This window comes from Phyllopteryx taeniolatus, chromosome 8, assembly GCF_024500385.1.
Source record: "Phyllopteryx taeniolatus isolate TA_2022b chromosome 8, UOR_Ptae_1.2, whole genome shotgun sequence".
Classification (NCBI taxonomy): domain Eukaryota; kingdom Metazoa; phylum Chordata; class Actinopteri; order Syngnathiformes; family Syngnathidae; genus Phyllopteryx; species Phyllopteryx taeniolatus.
The window spans coordinates 18099439-18121290 of NC_084509.1; the positions used below are offsets into that span (position 1 = coordinate 18099439).

The 21852-nt window shown below is 43.2% G+C and overlaps 1 protein-coding gene across 6 annotated transcripts in view; it reads right to left on the reverse strand.

Annotated features, from left to right (window-relative positions):
• The window catches only part of LOC133482622 (trichohyalin-like), a 51726-nt gene extending 30086 nt beyond the window's left edge, over nucleotides 1-21640 (reverse strand). For 4 of the 6 annotated variants that reach the window (XR_009789856.1, XM_061782951.1, XM_061782948.1 and 1 more), the window contains exons 1-17: nucleotides 21145-21243; nucleotides 19575-19625; nucleotides 19270-19381; nucleotides 17266-17479; nucleotides 14544-14657; nucleotides 13588-13695; nucleotides 6623-6723; nucleotides 4801-4951; nucleotides 4540-4647; nucleotides 4362-4457; nucleotides 4146-4240; nucleotides 3438-3594; nucleotides 2451-2536; nucleotides 2286-2385; nucleotides 2069-2152; nucleotides 1510-1613; nucleotides 1147-1261 (exon numbers count right to left, since the gene is read on the reverse strand). Coding sequence is in view for 5 of the 6 variants with exons in the window: in XM_061782951.1 (XP_061638935.1) it covers nucleotides 1147-1261; nucleotides 1510-1613; nucleotides 2069-2152; nucleotides 2286-2385; nucleotides 2451-2536; nucleotides 3438-3594; nucleotides 4146-4240; nucleotides 4362-4457; nucleotides 4540-4647; nucleotides 4801-4951; nucleotides 6623-6723; nucleotides 13588-13695; nucleotides 14544-14657; nucleotides 17266-17479; nucleotides 19270-19381; nucleotides 19575-19625; nucleotides 21145-21184 (1836 nt within the window). In the remaining variant the exon portion in view is untranslated. Of the gene's footprint in view, nucleotides 1-1146; nucleotides 1262-1509; nucleotides 1614-2068; nucleotides 2153-2285; nucleotides 2386-2450; nucleotides 2537-3437; nucleotides 3595-4145; nucleotides 4241-4361; nucleotides 4458-4539; nucleotides 4648-4800; nucleotides 4952-6622; nucleotides 6724-13587; nucleotides 13696-14543; nucleotides 14658-17265; nucleotides 17480-19269; nucleotides 19382-19574; nucleotides 19626-21047; nucleotides 21097-21144; nucleotides 21244-21507 lie in introns of those variants that run through there. The other 2 variants (XM_061782949.1, XM_061782950.1) reach the window with 2 other exon arrangements.
• Between the last annotated feature and the right edge of the window lie 212 nt (nucleotides 21641-21852).

Sequence of the window (21852 nt, forward strand, 5' to 3'; positions counted from 1 at the left end):
CCATCCATCCATCCATCCATCCATTTTTTTCCACTTATCCGAGGTCGGGTCGCGGGGGCAGTAACTTTAGCAGGGAAGCTGTTGTTCCCGTCCTTCTGTATTTGTTGTCATATGATTTAGTGATGTCACGATGGTTAATTGTGTGGCATTTGGTTGTACAAATGGTTCGGGCAGTGGCAAGAGTTTTTTTGGGCTTTCCAAGTCATCGACAGGGGAAGAAACGATGTCGGCTATGGGTGCCTAGCAAGCATTCCAAACTCTGTGCTGATCACTTTGAACCGGCGTGTTTTGAGAAAGACAGAAAGCATTGGATACAGAGGTAGAGGCCTACGGCCGTCTGAACCTCAACCGCCACCAGGAGAACTAAATCTCGCAGCCGCCACGGTGCCGCGGCGAAGCGGCGCGGACAAGCGGTTAGGATTTCCTTGTATATCCCTACGACACTATTATGGTTACTATGCACTGGGGAGTAGGAAAAAAAGACCCACAAACTACTTTTCAGTACTGTCGTCTGTACTTTTGCCTCGATGACAAGCAAACAGACATTGCAAAGACTTTCTGTGCGGCGTGTTATAAAGCTACTCGACCGAGGGGCACACAATATATAAGAATACTGCATACTATGTAAAAGCTTGTGCCGTGTCACTGAAAAATATATGCATATGTAATGCGTATAGTCGTGCTAAAATCCTCATCCTCCTCATATTCCAACACGTTGCTCACCCTCAAATGCCAGCTGAACCAACCGCCCCGCCCTCTCTCTTGCTCGCTCTCTCTCTCTCTCTCTTTCATGAGTTTATTTTTTTAAATAATTCTGTTGAACCACAATTCAAAACCAATGTCTTATTTTCAGTGGTTAATTTTTATTACATTTTTATTTATTACTTTTGGAAGATTCTAGTTATTTCAGAGGTCATGAGCATTTTTTGCTATTTATGGGACGTCTTGCACCGGGATTCAAATGTTGAACACTGCAGCAACAGCAACAGTTCAGTCGGGTTCGGCCATGTCGCTCGGTGTGCGGCAGGCCAGCAGCCCTTTACACGTTTGAGATTGTGGTTCATCGTGACCTTGTCATTAAATACTAATTAGTTACCAATATCACTGCTATGTTTAAAACTACAACCCCATTTAGCAGTCACTCACCTCTGGTGTTTTGATAAGCTTCTCTTTCTCCTGGTCATGTTCACCTCCTGAGTCTGACACAGTGCACTGAATGGGTTCAGGCTCCTGATTTATCAGACAACTGTAGACATCTTTACTGGAAGAGGAGCAAGAACAGGAACATAAGTGGGAATTCAGCAGATGTGTTTTTTTTGTTTTCTTTTTTCACAAAAACGTAGTGTAAACAAAACAGCAGTTTCAAACGAGATCTGTCAAGGGAAAATGTAATTTACACTTTGTTCTATATTTTAGTTAGTCACCACACATATGCTTGCAAGTGAAGAGAAGAGGACAAAGTAAAATGTGACCATAGTAACTGTATCAGCTTTGCAAACAACAACAAACCTCTTAGCAACCACATTTTCCTCATCCTCTCCTTCTTGGACATCCCTCTCCAGCTGACTATCACAGCAAACAGAACCATCAGATTCCAGAAGCTCTGATGGTACCTAGAGTAACAAATAAAGGACAAAACAATTTCTCAACTGAATAAAAAGACCCCACCCTGTGTTTTCGTGCTGGCATGCTGGTCTTCCTGGTTTAAAAAAAAAAAGTTTTTTTTTTGTTTTGTTTTCACTGCTGGTCTTGCTAGTGATACCGCTCGGTGTGCGGCAGCAATACCAGCATGCTGCTGTTGGCTTGCTTGCTGACAGCAAGACCAGCACGAAAACACAACAAAAACAGCATATGCTGATTAAGCTAGTGATCACATTGCTGGTCTATGCTGTTTTTGTTTTATTTTAGCAGATCAGGCTCTTGGCTGTGAGAATGCGTGAGGTTTGGCAAATAAATCCTGCCTCAACTGTAATGCCAATTAACCTTGACGGCAGTGTAGAAGTGGCTCTACTAGCACCATGAAATTCAGGCTAGTGCAGATTGAATATACGGTACACACTGTATGTACCTGCTGCTGCAGCGATTCAGTACTGTAGTCAGGATGAGTCTCAGCCAACTCCTCTGAAGGATCTGCCCCACAATCTCTTATATCCTAAAATTACACAAAAAAGACAGATGCATAACATTGAAAAGAATAGCTACGGTTGGGAAATTGGCAAAATTAATGATACATTTTTGTTGGCCAATGAAGCATGAACAAGCAGTACAGGATGTATGAACTGTACCTGTTCCTGTGGTGATTGCTTGGCTTCTGAATGATACATAGCATCAGTGGATTGGATGTGTTCATGCCCCTGATCCACTTGGCTTCTGTGGACATCTTGTCTGCATGAGGCAAAAGCAGGAAGATGGGCGAGAATTCAACACAGGTAAGAACACACAAGACAAACCTTTTGGCAGCTTCTGTCACCTTGTCCTCACGGTCTTTGACATCCATCCCCAACTGACAGTCACAGTGAATGGAATTCTCTGATAGCTCCAGGACACGAAAAACGACAAAAGGACAAACTTTTAATTCAAGTCAATGACAAGTCACCAAGATCCCAGAGCCCAGTATTTCAAAACATTTAATCAGGATCAGATTGGTCTGGATAGGATTAAATATCAAAATGGAGTATTTTAAACCAGTATATGTGAATCTGATCCTAGTAAAATTGGGATACGGATTTGTTAATTCAATCCTACCCAGAATTCTGATCAAATGCTGTTCTTGGGTTTTTCAAAAAGCCAAGATGGTGATTAGGATAGTTTTGAAGATAAAGATCAGGATTATCCTGATCCTACTGGAAGGGTGGATCAACCATGGTGGATAGACAGAGATGATAAGTCACACAGTCTACTAACACTGTCCGTCAAGCTAGAAGGAGAGATACTGCCATTATTCAATTTTGATTTCTTACATTTGTCTTGGAAAACATAAAACCTGTAAAGTCAGAGTACAGAATATAGACTGATGGCAATCATAAGAGTCACAGTACAAGATCAATAATAAACAAAATACATTGTGATATTACTGATCGTACCAATTCCCAGTTATACAATTTAACCAAAAATTGGACATGTGTTCAAAAAATTACACGTCAAATTAAGTTAACCTGTAAAGATTATAGTGCATTTTAGGTCTGTCCTGAAAAAGTAGACTAACCCTAACATTTTGTGAGTAGTGCATACAGTATGTATACATGCGTGTATATATAAACATGCATATATACATACGTACATACATACATACAGACATCCATATATACAGTATATTTACATATACTCTATATACACACATACAGTAAATATAAGTAGACATATTTACTGACAGATACAGTAATGTATACACTGTACAATGTACAAGTATGTTGATGCAGTGATTAACAGTCACTTACTCCTAATGTTTTGTTTGCCTCCTCCAATTGTTTGTCCTTTTCAGCTACCAAAGCACCGATAGAAGAACTAGATGAAGGCATCTGGATGTATTCATGGTCACGTGTTTCTGGGGAAAAGTGGCTTTTTTCACCAGGGCCATGCTCAGACTCATCTAGGCTGCAGGGAAAAGCGGGAAGATGGAGATTCAACAGCGGTGTTTGCTTGACAACATTTGTTCAGGTGGGTCTGGTACAATGGATATGCCATGATGTGGCACTGGCAGCAATAACCCTTCAACATTTTTTCATATTACCGAAGGTCGACTCCCATCGTCCCCCTTTTCTTAAAGTTGAGATTTTACGGCGACAACCATGTAGCTCATCTGTCACCTCCACCCACAAAGGGTCTGGGTTTCTAGAATCTGATGGGCCAGGACATGTTACGCAAACCATACAATATGTACCCTCAGCATAAAAAAATGCAAGCTACCCATATCACTGGCCTTATAATTATTTTGACCCGTTAAAGTGTGTCAGAGATCCTGGACAAACCCCCGCAACATGTGATGGCTCTTGAGTGCCAATATTGGTAATACCAGATTGTTTACCTGGTCACTACTCCACTTGACAGAATCAAAGGTTTATATATTATCTGGAATCAGTCCTTCAGTTTCACAAATCTGATCATATAAACCACTATCTATAAACAGCATTAATAGAGCGACATACCTCTTTACTACCTCAGTCTCCCCATCTTCTTCTTTGACATCTATGTCTAGCTGACTGTCAGAGCCACCAGAACTGTCCAAAGACTCACCTGTGATCTTTAAAGATGTGGATTTTTTTTTTTTCAAAAGTATTAAGTTTGAAGTCAGACACAATGTGTGCTGCATCACCAAACACAGAAACCCAAATCAGAGTGAACATTCGGTGGAGAAATCATACCTGTTGATCCGATGAGTTAGTACTGTGGTCTGCAAAACTGACTTTATCCTGCATTTGTGGCTGCTCTATTAGATCTGTGTCACTGCTTCTTGAGTCCTAGTGTGAAAACATTTGCAGACAAAAAAACAGTCGTGGTGGACAATTGAGGCAATATCTAAGCCATTTTGAGGCTCGTTACCTCCTTTTCATAGATGATGGCATTGTCTTCATCATCATGGATGGAAGGTATAGAACCTTCATCCTGTCCACTGGCTAAAACACTCAAGAATCCACTGCAAAAGAAACGCTGACAAAGCGAGAATGATCACTGTATCACCTTATTATATTTTGGAGACAATAGATTTGATTCAACTGAAAAATCACACATTTGACAGTGATCAAATACTGTAATCATCTGCAAATCTCATTTACACACAATATAACCATCTTTGCTACTCACTCCAGGTGCTTTTATAGTTTCTTCTTTCTCCTGGTCCTGTTTAGGTCCTGGGCCCCAAACTGCATCAGTGCACGGAATGTGTTCACACTCTTGATCCACAGGGCCACTGTGGTTGTCTTCACCAGAGGAGTCGTGTCCCAATTCATCCGGGCTGTAGGAGTGTTGAACGTGAGATGCAAATCCGTTTAACGTGTAAAGTGATGTCAGTGATTTGTTTTTAAATACATTAAACATGTTTGAAAGAGCCCGCGGCCCTAGTGACAATAAGTGGTGTAAAAAATGGATGGATGGAAAAAATTGATGTTTGAAAGATACAGTGGGTGCGGAAAATATTCAGACCCCCTTAAATTGTTCACTCTTTGTTATATTGCAGCCATTTGCTAAAATTATTTCAGTTCATTTTCCCCTCCTCATTAATGTACACACAGCACCCGATATTGACAGAAAAAAACGCAATTGTTGACATTTTTGCAGATCTATTAAAAAAGAATAACTGAAATATCACACAGCCATAAGTATTCAGACCCTTTGCTCAGTATATAGTAGAAGCGCAATTGCTAGTTCCTTAGTAACTTGTCCCATTTCTACCACTACAGCATGCAGTTAGCCATCAAGGTATGGCTCCAACCAGAAAAATGCATCCTTCTCGAAGTGTTGTGTTTTGTGTTATTCGGACTACAGTGTTTCTGTTGTGTGGACCCATGCAGGGTGCACGGGACGAGGCAGTGACGAGTTGGATGACACCGCTGCCGGTCCGCTCGCCAACCCGTTGGCTGGCCGGCCCACTAGCTCGTGAGCGGACCAGCAGCGAGGTCGTCTAATTAATCACCGCCTTGCTCAGTGTGTGGGTCCACATAACAGAGACACTTCAGGGAGAGTTAACTGTTGATTAACACAGCGGCACATTTTTTGTAGGGGTCGCCTTTCCTCAGTCCTTTATTAAAAATTGTGCCTACATACATGTTTTGACAAAACTGACATTTTTCCAAGAAGAACCTATTTACACATTATCAGTAAAAAAAATTTTTTTTTAAAGTATTTCTATTACGTCTGTGGAAGTTGAAGCGAGTAAATACTGGGGCTGCATCCTCCTGGGGGCCAGTCTGGGCGCTTTGGTGTGGGTGGAGTCTTATCAGGAGGGTCCCCCCAGGGTTGGGGCCCTGGCCCACGCTTTACTCTTGGATGGGTTAGGCTGTGGTCGCTCATCCTCAGTGAGCATGCACAGCAACTGCAGAACATTTGTGATGACTAACGTGCATGTGCGACTTTGTTGATTCACTATCATGTCTTCGTAGACACATGACCATTGGACTTAATTGCTTGGTGTGGGGCTTTCATGACTGTGTTAACTTCCTGGACTGTCCCCTCAATTTTAGTTTCGATGAGTTTAGGTACTGCATAGCCACTCCCACCACACACCAGTAGCACTGCCTGCCTCAATATCCCAGTCATGTGCTGTCCTATTTGCTACTTGTCACCTCTTTCACACAGGGTGTAGTGGTACCTTCCCAGCCTAAATAGATAGAAATTGACTCTTATGTAACATTATAGTAGTCTTTAACTGTTTTAGACTGCTATTTGTTTGTGTTTTCTGTGACTGGCATATGGACATTTTTTCAATGGGGGTGAAGGATTAAGTCCTATAAACTCTACCTACCAACAAGCTGGTTCACATTTGTGACACACACACGTGACATCAATATGAATTGAATCCAAACAATTATGTTAATCTGTTAGAACAAAAATTTAAAATTTTATGATTTATCACCATCGATTTTTATTGTTAATGACATCAACAACAAAATGAGGAGACAAAACAAACCCCTTGGCAGCACCAGTCTCCTCATCCTCTCCTTTTTCATCCATCTCCAGCTGACTGTCACAGGAAACAGAATTGTCGGAGATCGGAAATTCTCCAGACAGCTTAAAGATAAAAAAACCCAACAATGACAAAAAACAAAACTATTTCAATTCATCTCACTTACAAGATGCAGTTGAGTATGACTTGGTTGGGCAATTTACGTTGTGAAGATGTGAATATGGGGTAAATCCAAATTACTGAAATTAGTTGGGTCGTGCATAAACTCGATGCAAAGTGAACATCACCAAGTCTCATGGTGAACAAACAAATAAAAGTCAATACAGTACACTTTTAAATACAATAGGTATCTAGTGGAGGGCCATTTGATTGTTCTTCCTGTCACTGTTCATCATTCAACTCAACTCTATTTATACAGCACTGTAAAAACTACCACAGTTATAACAAAGTGCTGTACATAAGATCAAACATAAAACATAATAAATAAAATAACAGCAACAATAGTAATAATAAATAAAATATTCTTTCTTTTCTTCCCATGGGCTCAACACCTGTGAGAGGGGCCATAGGCGTCGGGTGCAGTGTGAGCTGGGCGGTGGCAGAAGGCAGGGAACTTGGCGATCCAATACCCAGCTACAGAAGCTGGCTATAGGGACATGGAACGTCACCTCTCTGGCAGGGAAGGAGCCCGAGCTGGTGTGGGAGGTCGAGAGGTTCCAACTAGATATAGTTGGGCTCGGCTCTACACACGGCTTGGGCTCTGGTACCAGTCCTCTCGAGAGGTGTTCCATTCTGGAGTTTCCCACGGTGAGAGGCGCCAAGCAGGTGTGGGTATACTTAATGCCCCCTGGCTCGGTACCTGTACATTATGGTTCACCCCGGTGGACGAGAGGGTAGCCTCCCTCCACCTTCGGGTGGGGCGACAGGTCCTGACTGTTGTTTGAGCATATGCACCATACAGCAGTTCAGAGTACCCAGCCTTTTTGGAGTCCTCGGAGGGGTGCTGGAAATTGCTCCCGCTAAGGACTCCATCGTTCTTCTGGGGGATTTCAATGCTCACATGGGCAATGACAGTGAGACCTGGAAGGGTGTGATTGGGAGGAACGGGCCCCCCGATCGTAACCCGAGTGGTGTTGTTATTGGACTTCTGTGCTCATCACGGATTGTCCATAACGAACACAATGTTCAAGCATAAGGGTGTCCACACGTGCACTTGGCACCAGGACACCAGAGGTTGCAGTTCGACGATCGACTTTGTGGTCGTGTCATCGGACTTGCGGCCGCAGGTACTGTGAGGGTCTGCTGGGAACGTCTGGCAGAATCCCCTGTCAGAAGGAGTTTGAACTCCCACCTCCGGCAGAACCATGTCCCGGGTGAGGCGGGGGACATTGTTCCACACCTCCATTGCTGAGACGGCTGACTGGAGCTGTGGCCGTAAGGTGGTCGGTGCCTGTCGAGGTGGCAATCCCCGACCCCGTTGGTGGGGGATGCCGTCAAGCTGAAGAAGGCCTCTGCAACATCGCATGGACATTGGGGACAATGCCTCTGGATTGGCAGATTGGGGTGGTGGTCCCCCATTTTAAAAAGGGGGACCAGAGGGTGTGTTCCAACTACAGGGAGATTTGGTGACATAACAAACAGACTGCAGGGAAAGTGACGTAGGCGGTTTGAGTTTGAGCCTGCGCGCGGGAACTTGCAGCGCTTCTGTCTGGATGAACTCGAAGTGTCGGTTTCCTCTTCGAAGAGCACAACCCATCGCCCAGGTGTGAGGGAACCGGCCGGCGCGGCGGACCTTTTGGCGAGGCAGCGAAGTCCGCCGGTGTGAAACGCGTCCTCCTCTTTCTACTCGGCTAACCTCGCTAGCCGCCGAGCTAACGTGCCGCCAGCTAGCTGGTCACAACGCGGCGGAGGGAGCTCCTCGTCGGCGGCGCACGAAGGACGAAGTGACTGAATCTGCCGGCTCCGTCGAAGACTAAGCCCAGCCGCGCACAGAGCACAACCCATCGCCCAGGTGTGAGGGAACCGGCCGGCGCGGCGGACCTTTTGGCGAGGCAGCGAAGTCCGCCGGTGTGAAACGCGTCCTCCTCTTTCTACTCGGCTAACCTCGCTAGCCGCCGAGCTAACGTGCCGCCAGCTAGCTGGTCACAACGCGGCGGAGGGAGCTCCTCGTCGGCGGCGCACGAAGGACGAAGTGACTGAATCTGCCGGCTCCGTCGAAGACTAAGCCCAGCCGCGCACAGGCAAGTGTTATCATGTGTGCCAATGGGCCTCCACCTCTGACGGCTGGGCCTACTCCACCACCGACGGCTGGGTCTCCACCACCACCACTGACGGCTGGGCCTCCACCACCACCAACGACGGCTGGGCCTCCACCACCACCAAAGACGGCTGGGCCTCCACCACCACCACCGACGGCTGAGCCTCCACCACCACCACCGACGGCTGGGCCTCCTCCACCACCACCGACGGCTGGGCCTCCACCACCACCACCGACGGCTGGGCCTCCACCACCACCACCGACGGCTGGGCCTCCACCACCACCGACGGCTGGGCCTCCACCACCACCACCACCGACGGCTGGGCCTCCACCACCACCACCACCGACGGCTGGGCCTCCACCACCACCACCACCGACGGCTGATGCGGAAGCTGGCAGCGTAAAGCTATATGCAAACATTGCCAATAAAAGAAACAGGGGGCTGCCAAACCCCGCAATACTAAAGCACCGGAAATGGAGGGCGTTCCAAACCGTTAATAACTCTAAATTAATATGGGACTCAACACGTAAACCAAAAGGCATTCTTTGTGCACACTTAAATATACGAAGCATTTTAACGAAAAGTGATCAGGTCAATCACCTTCTCACTGACTCAAATATTGACTTCCTCTGCCTATCTGAGACATGGCTCCATGAATCTTCGCCCTCAGCAATACTATCTGTACCTGGTTATAAAATGTTTAGAAACGACAGACAGGGTTCTAAGGGAGGAGGTGTTATGATTTATGCCAAGGTCACTTTTAATTGTAATGAAATACATGTTACAGATGAGAATGGATTAGAATTTCTTGGACTAACTGTTTCTTTGTCACAGCAAATGTCTTTTATTCTTGTAGTTATTTATAGGCCTCCCTCATCAAATGCCGCTTTCTATGAAAAGCTGGAAATGTTACTGAAACAACTCAATCTTGCAAAAGAGGTGATAATAATGGGTGACCTAAATGTTAATTGGGAAGTTTACAAAGTTAGGAAAAAATTAAAAATTGTTATGGATGATATGGATATGACTCAGGTAATTAATGGCCCTACGAGAATTACAAACTCCACCCGAACTCAGATTGATCTAGCCTTTACTAATAGGCCAGAAAGGATCTTGAAGCCATACAATATGCTCACAGGATTGTCTGATCACAATCTTATAATGGTTTCAAGAAAATTAAATAAAAAGCGCTTCAAACCCTTGGCCACCACTGAATCCAATAGGATACCAAAACATGAACAACAAAATTTCCAAGATTCCATCCAAGAAGTAAACTGGGATGTATTACTCGCTGGTAAAAATTTAGATGAGGATTGTTCTAAATTTGCCAACAAAATACAAGAAATTATTATATAATTTACACGGATAATTAAACTAAAAGCTAGAAAGAATGGCCTGCCTTGGTTAAACACATTTATTCTGAAACTGATGAAAGAACGCGATCATTCCTTGAAGTTGTCGGTCAAATCAGGATACAATAGACAGCACTTTATCTCACTGAGAAATAGGGTAGTGAAAGAAATAAGAAAATCTAAAGCTGACTTTTTCATTACTGCTCTGAATAGTGCGAAGGGAAATTCAAAAATAACCTGGAATTATATTAAAAAACTATTGGGTGTTACACAAAATAACAAAACAAAACTAATGCAAATTCAATTAAATGGAAACATCCTGACGGAACCTCAAGTGATGGCTGATGCTTTTAACAACTACTTCATTGAATCTGTGTCAGAAAAACATTTGCAGTAAAACAAATGAAGGAATACCCTGCATTGTCTACAACGCAGTTCTTTACTATTACAAATATTACTGAGACCAAAGTTATCGATTTAATTCATTCACTCAAACCATCTAAGGCAAAGGATGTTTTTGGAATGGACACGAGCATGCTCAAAGATCTAGGTTCAACTCTTGCTCCTCCTATTGCCTCAATCATTAATCTTTCAATTTCATCTGGTCACTTTCCAAAGGCCTGGAAATCTGCTATTGTTACCCCTGTCTTTAAATCCGGTGACTCAACTTCTCTGAATAACTACCGACCTATAAGCATTCTTCCGGCCATTTCCAAAGTTGCAGAAAAATGGGTGTCAGAGCAGATTGTCCATTATTTAATCAGCAGCTCCCCCTCTCTCCACGCCATGCAGTTTGGTTTCAGATCCAAGCATTCCACTGAAATGGCTACATGCCTCTTCATTGAGAAAATAAAATCTTCTCTCGACAAGGGTGGAGTTGTAGGGGCGGTGTTCTTGGACCTCAGGAAAGCTTTTGATACAGTAAATCACTCTGTTCTTCTTACCAAGCTCTCAAAATTTAACTTCTCTCGCAAAGCTGTGAGCTGGATTGAATCATATCTGCATGACCGAACACAATCTGTATCAGTTAACAACTGCAGATCAGAGTCTCTTAGGCTAACCTCTGGAGTCCCTCAGGGATCAATATTGGGCCCCCTTTTATTTAGTCTTTATATCAACGATTTGCCCACTGTTTGCTCTGAAGCAGAGTGCGTAATGTATGCAGACGACACAGTTTTCTTTGTTCATGGTCGCTCCAAAGATACTGTTGCTGCTAAACTCACTAATACAATGTCCTGTGTCACAACTTGGTTGCAGGAGTGCTGTCTACAGCTAAACGTTTCTAAAACTGTAGGCATGTATCTCACTAAAACAAATAGAGTATCACCTGACCCCGACATACTTGTTAATGGAGAAAAAATGCAAATTGTCAGCCAATACAAATATCTTGGGTTAATAATTGATTCACAGCTTTCCTTTAAAGCCCATATTGACAAATTGTGTAAAAATATCAAATTAAACCTCGCAAATTTTCGTGCAATTCGGAATGAATTCAACTGAAGCTGCAAAAATTTACCTGCATTCGATGATTCTTAGTCACTTTAACTATTGCATAACCAGTTGGTCCCAGGCTGGTCAGAATGCAAAAAAACCATTGGAAGTTTTGTACAAACAAGTAATTAAAGTGATGGATAAAAAACCAAGGCACTATCATCACTGTGCAATTTTAAAAAAATACAGTCTTTTAAACTGGGACCGTCTTCACATATTTGCAGATTTAAATTTGATTTATAAAGTACTGCATGATTTGGCCCCAGCTCCTCTGGCTGAGTTCATCAGCCAAAGAAACAGCTCTGAGCGTGTCACTCGAGGCTCTGTCAGAGGTGACTGTCTCATTCCTCTGCGCAGGAGCACTTTCAGTAAGTCAGCCTGGTCAGTGTGGAGCGCTGGTGAGTGGAACTCAGTACCTAAGGAGGTTAAACTGCTTACAAGATACAAGGCCTTCACAAAAAAACTGAAAATGTGGCTAGTTAACACCTATAGCTGCCAACACTAAAAGACAAGTATGTTATGTTGTCTTTTTGTTATGATCAAAAAAATTATGGTTTTATTCTCTCTTAATAGTATAGTTTGATTATGTATCCTGTATTATATTGTCTTGTAGATGTATTTTATTGCTTTTTTACATCATGGCCAGGGGACTACAGATGAAAACTAGCCTTCTGGCTAATTCTGGCTTTTTTAACCATGTGTACTTCATGTGTTTTATGAAATTGCATTGTCCCCTTTCAAAAATAAACTGAACTGAACTGAACACTCCTCAGCCTCCCTGGTAACGTCTATTCAGGGGTGCTGGAGAGGAGGGTCCTTCGACAGGAGGAGCAGTGTGGTTTTCGTCCAGGGTGGGGAACAGTGGACTAACTCTACGCCCTCGGTAGGGTCCTCTCAGTGCATGTGAGTTCGCCCAACCAGTCTACATGCGTTTTGTGGACTTGGAGAAGGCGTTCGACTGTGTCCCTCGGGGACTCTTGTGGGGGGTGCTTCGGGAGTATGGGGTACCGAACCCCCTGATACGGGCTGTTCGGTCCCCGTACGACCAGTTTCAGAGTTTGGTTCGAATTGCTGGCAGTAAGTCGAACTCGTTTCCGGTGCGGGTTGGACTCCGCCAAGGCTGCCCTTTGTCAGAATGGCCAGAATTTCTAGGTGCAGCCGAGATGTACAGGGGATCCGGTTTGGTGGCCTCAGTATTACATCTCTGCTTTTGTGCAGATGATGTGGTTCCATTGGCTTCATCAGGCCGTGATTCCCAACTCTCAATGGAGGGGTTCGCAGCCGAGTGTGAACTGGCTGGGATGAAAATCAGCACCTGCAAATCAGAGACCATGGTTCTCTGTCGGAAAAGGGTGCCTTTTCCAGGTCGGGGATGAGATTCTGCCCCAAGTGGAGCTAAAGCACGATTAAACATGTAATCATCTACCGTACGTGCGGAGAGGCATGTGTGCTTGTGCTCCTGCGTAAAAAAAGATACCCTGCTGAAGTCGAACTCTTCCAAACCGTAGGATGCACAGCAATGTTTGATGCGCAGTCTGGTCTAACAAACTAGACATTGGGGGTCAACCGTACCAAGTTTGAGTGGGCCCTTTATAGGATTAGTACATAGCAAATACTGCAGGTATTAAAATCCTGCCATTAAAAACTTAAAAAGATCTGTGTTCAGCTGCTAGTCCTCAAATGAGGGACAATAAGTGATACAAAGATAGTTAATCCCTCTGCTTTATTTGTTATATATCCAATGTACAGTGTATCAACATTTTCTGTATTTAACTAGCTGGAAACAAAGATTGCAAATTGTTTAGCGTCCTGCGAAAACAGAATGTGGGGTACCAGATGAACGTTGTATCGAGCGAAGTTTCTGTACCTGTTGCAGTGGTGATTCACCAGTCTTGTCCCCAGAATGGGCCTTATCCTGCATTTTTGACTTGGTCATCTCTTCTGCTTGATCGCCACTAGCAGTGCCTCCAGAGTCCTATGATGAACGTCCCAAATGCGCACACACACACGCACGTATGTGCGCATGCACACACACACACACACACACTTTAACAGAACTTACACATGCAGAAAACTAGAACATTTAACTTTGACACAGTACATACTGTACATAGCAATAATACGAAAGATGCTTCTCATAACAACTTCCAGAACGGCCTGGCCGCGCTCTGCACGGCCTCGCTTGGCCTGGCCTGGTCTCTGTGGCTTTTCCATGCCAACAGGCACCAATCAAAAGTGGGAGGGATTGGGGCGGAATCAAGAAGAAGCTTGTTTCTTGTTGCACCTTACATCTCATTGTATTTCATCTTCTGCCAATATGGACAAAAATGCCCGCACCACCACCTCCTCAGTTGACCACGGAACAAAAGCTGCTTTTAGACTGCCACACACAGCGCCACGTGGTCGAACCCGACTGGACTGGACCATCGCGTAGAGTTGCCGCCGCACCCACGCACATTGCCCGATTTCACAAGTGGACGCCCTGAACAGCAATGGCTTGAGGCTGTGCGGCGGTGTGGCATGGTAAACCTGGATGTGTTTTCACTGTGAGGGAAAACTTATCTGCTGCGACATTAAGACGGCGATTAAAATTTGGAATTGCGGCAAAACCGGTGGAAGACTGATCAACCACTCAAGAAAACAGTCGCCAAACTACGCATGTTGCGCGACAGTTCAGTCGGGTTCGGCGGCAGCCTTTAGATGCCATGATTCTGAAAGTGAAAAGTCACCGCGCTTAAAGAAATGCCTACATCTGCGGGCAATCAGATGACAAGTGATGTCTAAAATCTGTGAAGTGAGGGGTGTCTGCACATGTTACTGTACCTCCTTTTCGGAGATGATCCCATCTTCTTCGTCATCCAAGCTCAGTAGTGTCAGAGATGACGTTTCTTTGTACCTGCTGCTTATTACATTCAAGAATCCACTGCAGAAAAGTCCCTGACAAAGCAAGAACAACCACAGTATTAGCTTACTCCAAGATGTTTGGGAGGAAAGAACTCAACAACAGGTGGGATTGAACTATAGAGCAGGAATCTGTTTAATGAGCTGATGAAAATGTTAAGCGATTTAGTCCGAGAACAAACTAAAATCTGGATCATGTTATAATGAATGGCTTTCATTGCAATTCAATTTCAAATATATTATCATAGCGAGAAGTTGCATAAACGTCTGTATGTCATCACCAACTGACAAATAAAGTAATTTTAAAAAAGATAGAATTTTATAGTATTCCAACAATACGTATGTCTAAGTTTTATACTGAACTGGAAGAAGAAATAAAACATTAGGCCATTACAATGATTTAATATACTGTAAATCAGTAATTCTCAACTGGTGGGTCAGGGCCCAAAAGTGGGTCACAGACTCATTTTGCCAGGGTCGCGGACAGCAAATAAAAAATTATATTCTATTTGTATTTTGATTTTGTTCATTACAGTACAGAGGTGTACCAAGATCCAGCATGGAACATATTATATAAGCAAGAGGAAATGTTACTCACTTGTGCTGTAGTCACTAGTTTACTCTGTAAATACAGTGAAACTCAGTCTTTAGCTAACAGAGGAAATGGCTAGCAATATACTTTAACGGTAGGTCAAGCGCATCTGAAACAGCATTTGAAAATATGACGTACTGTACATGTTTTCAGAGGCTATTTTTAAATAAAAAATGCTTTGTTCTTAACTTCTAAAAAAGTGCATCACAACTTTGCAACAATAGCAAAATATGGGTCCCAGGGTGACAACGGTCTATAACCACTTCCGTAAATCATCTGAAAATGGCACTTTAATGTTTGACACTATCGTACCATATATATCTATATATCGCGACCACACGTTTAGGCGCCATTTTGGAATTTGTAACAAGAGCATGCAAAATCCTCTTGAAACCTCCACATCCTGGTCACCACTTCTTCCAGCTCCTTCCCTCAGGTCGGCGGTATCGATCAATGGAAATTAAAACAAGCAAGACATGCCAATAGCTTCTTCCCTCTTGCCATTTACAGTTCATTTACAATTCCATTGTAACATGCTGCTAATTTTGTTTTGAGATTGTAGTCACATCTCTGTAGGGCCAATTATACATTACTTGTGCACTCACTGTAGTAGTCTCGCCACCCTGCACCACTTGCATTTCTGTTGTTGACCAATACTGGCCACTCATGTGCTTGAGAAGTATCTGCGCCATTTGCACAATTGACAGTGTCCGAGATTATCGCACTACTAGTCTCTTTAAACTGCATACATTTCTTGAAGTCGCTGCGCCATTTGCACAATGGTCACTGCACCAGAGTATTGTTCTATGAGTCGTTTCAAAATGCTGTAATTGCTGGAGGACATTATTTTGCACAATTGTCAAACAAATAAATACATTTGTACTGGCATTACTACATATACTGGTAACCTTTTATTTTTATGTTTTTAAATCTCAAAAGTATTATGTCAATTGACTGTCTCTTGTCGTACTAGAGCAGCTCCAACTACCAGAGACAAATTTGTGTCAAAAACACACTTGGCAAATAAAGATGATTCTGATCTATCCATTTTCTGCAATACTTTTTCTTATTAGTAAACTGCGATAGGCTCCATCTCATCCTTGTGGGTGAGCTGGCAGTATAATTGTGTGAATGCTGAAAGGATTCACACATTGTTATTCATCCCATCCATCCATTTTCTGTACTGCTTATCCACACTGGGGTCGCGCGCGTGCTGGCGCCTATCCCCAGCTATCTTTGGGCGAGAGGCGGGGTACACCCTAAACTGGTCGCCAGCCAATCGCAGGGCACATATAAACAAACAACCATTCGCACTCACATTCACACCTACGGGCAATTTAGAGTCTTCAATCAACCTACCACACATGTTTTTGGGAAGTGGGAGGAAACCGGGGTACCCGTAGAAAACCCACGCAGACACGGGGAGAACATGCAAACTCCACACAGGCAGGGCTATGGAGTTTGGATTCCTCAGAACTGTGAGGCAGATGTGCAGATGTGCTAACCAGTCGTCCACCATGCCGCTTCATTCAATATCCATCCATCCATTTTCTGAGCCGCTTCTCCTCACTAGGGTCGCGGGCGTGCTGGAGCCTATCCCAGCTATCATCGGGCAGGAGGCGGGGTACACCCTGAACTGGTTCCCAGCCAATCGCAGGGCACATACAAACAAACAACATTCGCACTCACATTCACACCTACAGGCAATTTAGAGTCCCCAATTAATGCATGTTTTTGGGATGTGGGAGGAAACCGGAGTGCCCGGAGAAAACCCAAGCAGGCACGGGGAGAACATGCAAACTCCACACAGGCGGGACCGAGGATTGAACCCCGCTCCTCAGAACTGTGAGGCTGACGCTCTAACCAGTCGTCCACCGTGCCGCTCATTCAATATCATTCCACATTATTTCATAACATTCCGTAATATTCAACATCATGCTATGTGATTCTATATCATTCAATGTTATTCCATTCTGATTTCATTCAGCATTTCAGCATTCACACAATTTCTCCAGAAATTGCGCAGTTGAGTGATCTTTAAAAGCCACTCACTGTGGGTGTATTAATAGCCTCCTCATTCTCTTTCTTGTCTAGCTGGCTTACTGAGCCTCCAACAGCAGCCATGCGCTGGATACGCTCACGTTCCTGGGCCACCAGTCGACGTTTCTGGGCCACCAGTTGACGGTACTGTACTTTGCAGGGGTGTTCATTAGTCGATGTCTGCAAATAGTGGTTGTGAAAGATGGGGTTCCCACTCTCATCTTGGCTGTAGAGATAAAGTCATTTATAGACAAAAGGAAGACACAGAGCTCTGAAAGGGGACATTCTATGAATAATTTAGGTTATTCCTGTGAGCTACTGTAAATCGATGGCACTACATCAGATCTGACTCGGGTTCAATATGTACAGTAAGTTCAAGACACTTTTCTTTTCAGCACTATTAATGTTTTTATCTTGAACCAACCTTTAAATGTTAAAGAAATGGACAGGGTCTGCTGTTTTCTCAACACAAAAGTAGTATAAAGCAAGCAACATTTAAGAATCTACAACTGCCAGGGACAACAGTCTTTACCTCCAATAAATACTGATTAGTAGTGATGGAAATCAGTTGAAGCTTGTGACCCATAGAGTGCACTGAATTGTAGATTCTAGAGCAGGGGGGTCAAACTCATTTTTGTGGTGGGCCACATCGTAGGTATGGTTTACCTCGGAGTGAACTAGGGATGGGCGAGTACCGATACCAGGTGTCGGCATCGGGCTGATACCGGCCTCATTTCAAGGTAAAGGGTACTTGCGAAGGCTGCCGATACCAGCCACAGATACTTAACACAAAAATCTGACATAAACTCCTACTCGGCAGTAGTTGGCACTACACTGCGACCTTTGACACATCAGTGAATCATTTTGTGGGTCAGAAAGAAAGATCTTTGTTCACAATTATCTGTCATTGTGTGAATTGAAATTTTATATATCAAAAGTACTAGTCGTATTGGTATCGGTAAGTACTTAGGAGTGAATACTTGTACTGGTATTAGTCCGAAAACAAGTGGTATTGAACATCCTTACTATGAACCCATACAAATGTATGATCCCAAAATATTATTGCAGTTACAACAAATTAACGGATAACTAGTTCTGAAATCAGAAGTCAGTAAAAAATATTTTATACATTTTCAGTAATACTTTTTTCAATTTATTTTAAAGGGGATTGGTAAAAAAAAAAAAGAAAAAGAAAAAAATGCTTGCAATATCTCAATCTGCAGTTTTGGTATTTTAGCAAGAGACGTAAAGTCGACGCAGATGATTTGCTTTCGCGGGCACATGAAATGATGCGGCGGGCCTGATCTGGCGCCCGGGCCATGAGTTTGACACCTGTGTATTAGAGCATCTTCTTTATAAATATTGTACTGTATAAAATTAGCAGTGACAAGATTTGCCAAAAATTACACTCCACAGTCTAGTTGGAATGACCACTTCAACCTGAGTACAATGCAGGAAGAATTTAGAATGTTGGATGATGGGTTCCAGAGATCTTGATTTTTTTTGTGTGTGTGGGAAAAAATGCCTTTATGGGGAACGTTTTTGAGTGGTATCGCCTACAGAAAAAAACCCACCTTCAAATTAAAACACTAAAACGTCCATCCATCCATCCATTTTCTGAGCCGCTTCTCTTCACTAGGGTCGCGGGCGTGCTGGAGCCTATCCCAGCTGTCATCGGGCAGGAGGCGGGGTACACCCTGAACTGGTTGCCAGCCAATCGCAGGGCACATATAAACAACCAACCATTCGCACTCACATTCACACCTACGGGCAATTTAGAGTCTCCAATTAATGCATGTTTTTGGGATGTGGGAGGAAACCGGAGTGCCCGGAGAAAACCCACGCAGGCACGGGTAGAACATGCAAACTCCACACAGGCGGAACCGGGGATTGCACCGGGGATTGAACCCGGGTCCTCAGAACTGTGAGGCTGATGCTCTAACCAGTCAGCACAATGGAAAATGTGTCAAATGATAAGAGAATTTAAAATGGAGGCCTGTATCACCTCTGTCTTACCTCTCAGCCCATCCTGGGGGCAGTCGAGCGAATATAGCTTCCCTGGCGAGCCACAAAAGCTCTTGCTCACTCTCTGGCTCAATGCCTATGTCCCGTGCATACCCCCTGATCTCTGAGGGAAAATAACGATCATTAATATTGAACTATGGGAAACTATTGCATTCACAAGTGCTTCAAACAAAACATGACAACAGTATGGCATAGAAACAACTAACTAAAAATGGACACAGGTCTTAATATATCAGTTTTGTGGGTAGTTATATCATTTGAATACAGTATTGGGAATGTGGATGTTTACACAATACCTTCTTCAGAGTAATCTGATTCTTCGTCATGATTCTCCAAGCCACTCATAGCTAATAAAAAAAAAAGCAGAGATCAAAAGTACTGGTGTTCAGTACTTACAGTATATTGAAGTACTGATTCTTGTAATAACAAGTAAATTGACATTTTCCAACCCATTGATAAAATACACATTGATCTTCAAATTATTTTTTAAACTCCCAGAGTACTGCTGCAGAGAGCAAACACTTGTGTCAAGGTGTGAGCAAAAACTTGTGTCCAGGTGTGTATTAATCTACATAGAGCTCAACTACCCTTATAGACTCTTAATGAGCACCTGGAGAATTTGTTTTTTTCAACATTGTCTTAACTTGTAAACTTACACATAAAGTAAGTGGTGACCTACTGTATATAGAACCTAAATAGTAAAAAGAATAAAAAAAAAAGAAGACGACGCTAGATTTGTTTCAAACATTTATTTGCCCACTGCCAAGCATTATGGGGGCGGGGGGGGGGGGGGGGGGGTGAAATTGGTCGAAAATGAGCAAATTATGGGTATGGGTATTTTGGGTATGGGTATTTTTTACGGTTTGTTTTAGCAGTGGGGAAATGTGTTTGAAATCATGTTAATGCTCGAAGGTGACATAATTTACTGCCAGCTTGCCGCACGTCAACAAGCTCGCTTTCTTACAAACTAACGTGGTGGACACAAAACATTGCTGGCGCTTTAATAATATACTGGTGACAATAATCTTCTAATGTAGGTAGGTTACTAAATCCAGAAAACGGAAAAATCCATTTTACTTCCATTTCGCTGTGGGGATTTCTGGCACTTGGATTTAGCGGAGGTCCACCAAAATCGCGTTTTCTGATTGTTTTGTGCAAGGTAATCCTTGTTCTTTTCCAATGACGTTGCTGGGAAATCCCTTTACTACCTTATTTTTGACATTTCCAATTCAGATGAGATTTTCTGTGGTTCTGACAAACATGAAAATGTTCCTCGATTTCGGTGTCCAAAATCACACGTGATTCACTATTATTATTCTTGTTTTCGGTGAGACTTGAAGTAATTTTTAAGAAGCGCTTGCTCTCAGTGTGGCCTGGAATGAGATGGCTCGAGCGGAGGGTGCCATTGAAAAATCTGAAAATGGCCTCTTTAAACATCACCTTTTCGTCTAAACTAATAAAATGCAAACGGGAATTTTCTACCAAAGAGTCAAGGTTTCGGTCACACATTTCCTATTGATTTACATTGAATTCTTGAAAAGTACATTTGGGCTGATTTGCGACATAAAAGTGCCATAAAATCCATAATCCTTATCCGATTCTTACAAACTAGGGTACATTTTATTTGCATTACAAGCCTCTATCCAATGGTATCATCTATTTTGATATACAGGTGGTTTGACAATTTAAGTAGCATACCTACATGATGCACATAAAGAGGCAATTTGTAAAATGTAAGGAGTAAAAGTAAAAAGTCGCCACATAGCTACCTGAAAAAGCACAGTAACGGAGTACAAGTACTTGTCTGTTACTTCAAACCTATGCAAAATAAGGCAAACAAAATGGAACAAAAAGTGGTTATTTTACCTATAAGCAGACAGACATGAACATCAGAATTTAGAAACATCAGGCGCTCACGCGACAGTTTTGGGAAAGAAAAATTATGATGTCAAAAGCATATTCGTCACCCACGTCGTCAAGCTAATGGCTTCATCCCAAATGTATACTACGTGTTTCATTCGAACTTTTTGAGGGAAATGCTGACATAATAACAGCACACTCGTAAAAAAGGCACGTAGCCTACAAAACGTTGTTACATTTACATTTTATTTGAAGAAGATCCGTTTTTTTACATGACAAGGACGTCAGCTCGCGTTCAAGCATGACGTCACCTCAATGTCGATCATTTGTTTTAAGATTATATTACATTATTATACTATACTGCGTTACCATATGTGATAGCGCAACGTTGCGACATACGAACGGATTTGGGTTACTTCGCCACCGTTGGAACGGTATTGTGTCGTTAGCCGAGGATCTCCGCACACAAGCAACGGCGGGGAGAACAGCAACATCAGTCCATGTATTGATCGTTCTGTGGCCACTAGAGGGTACTATATCACCGTTTACTTTCCTGATTGGTCCTGGGATGACGTTATCAATTTGTTCGCTGTGATTGGTTGGAATGGCGACCAATCCAGGATGCCGTCTGCTTTTCACCCATGGTTGGTATAGGCTCTATCTTCTCCCTACCATGAACAGGATAAGTGGCAGAAAATAGATGGTTGGATTTGT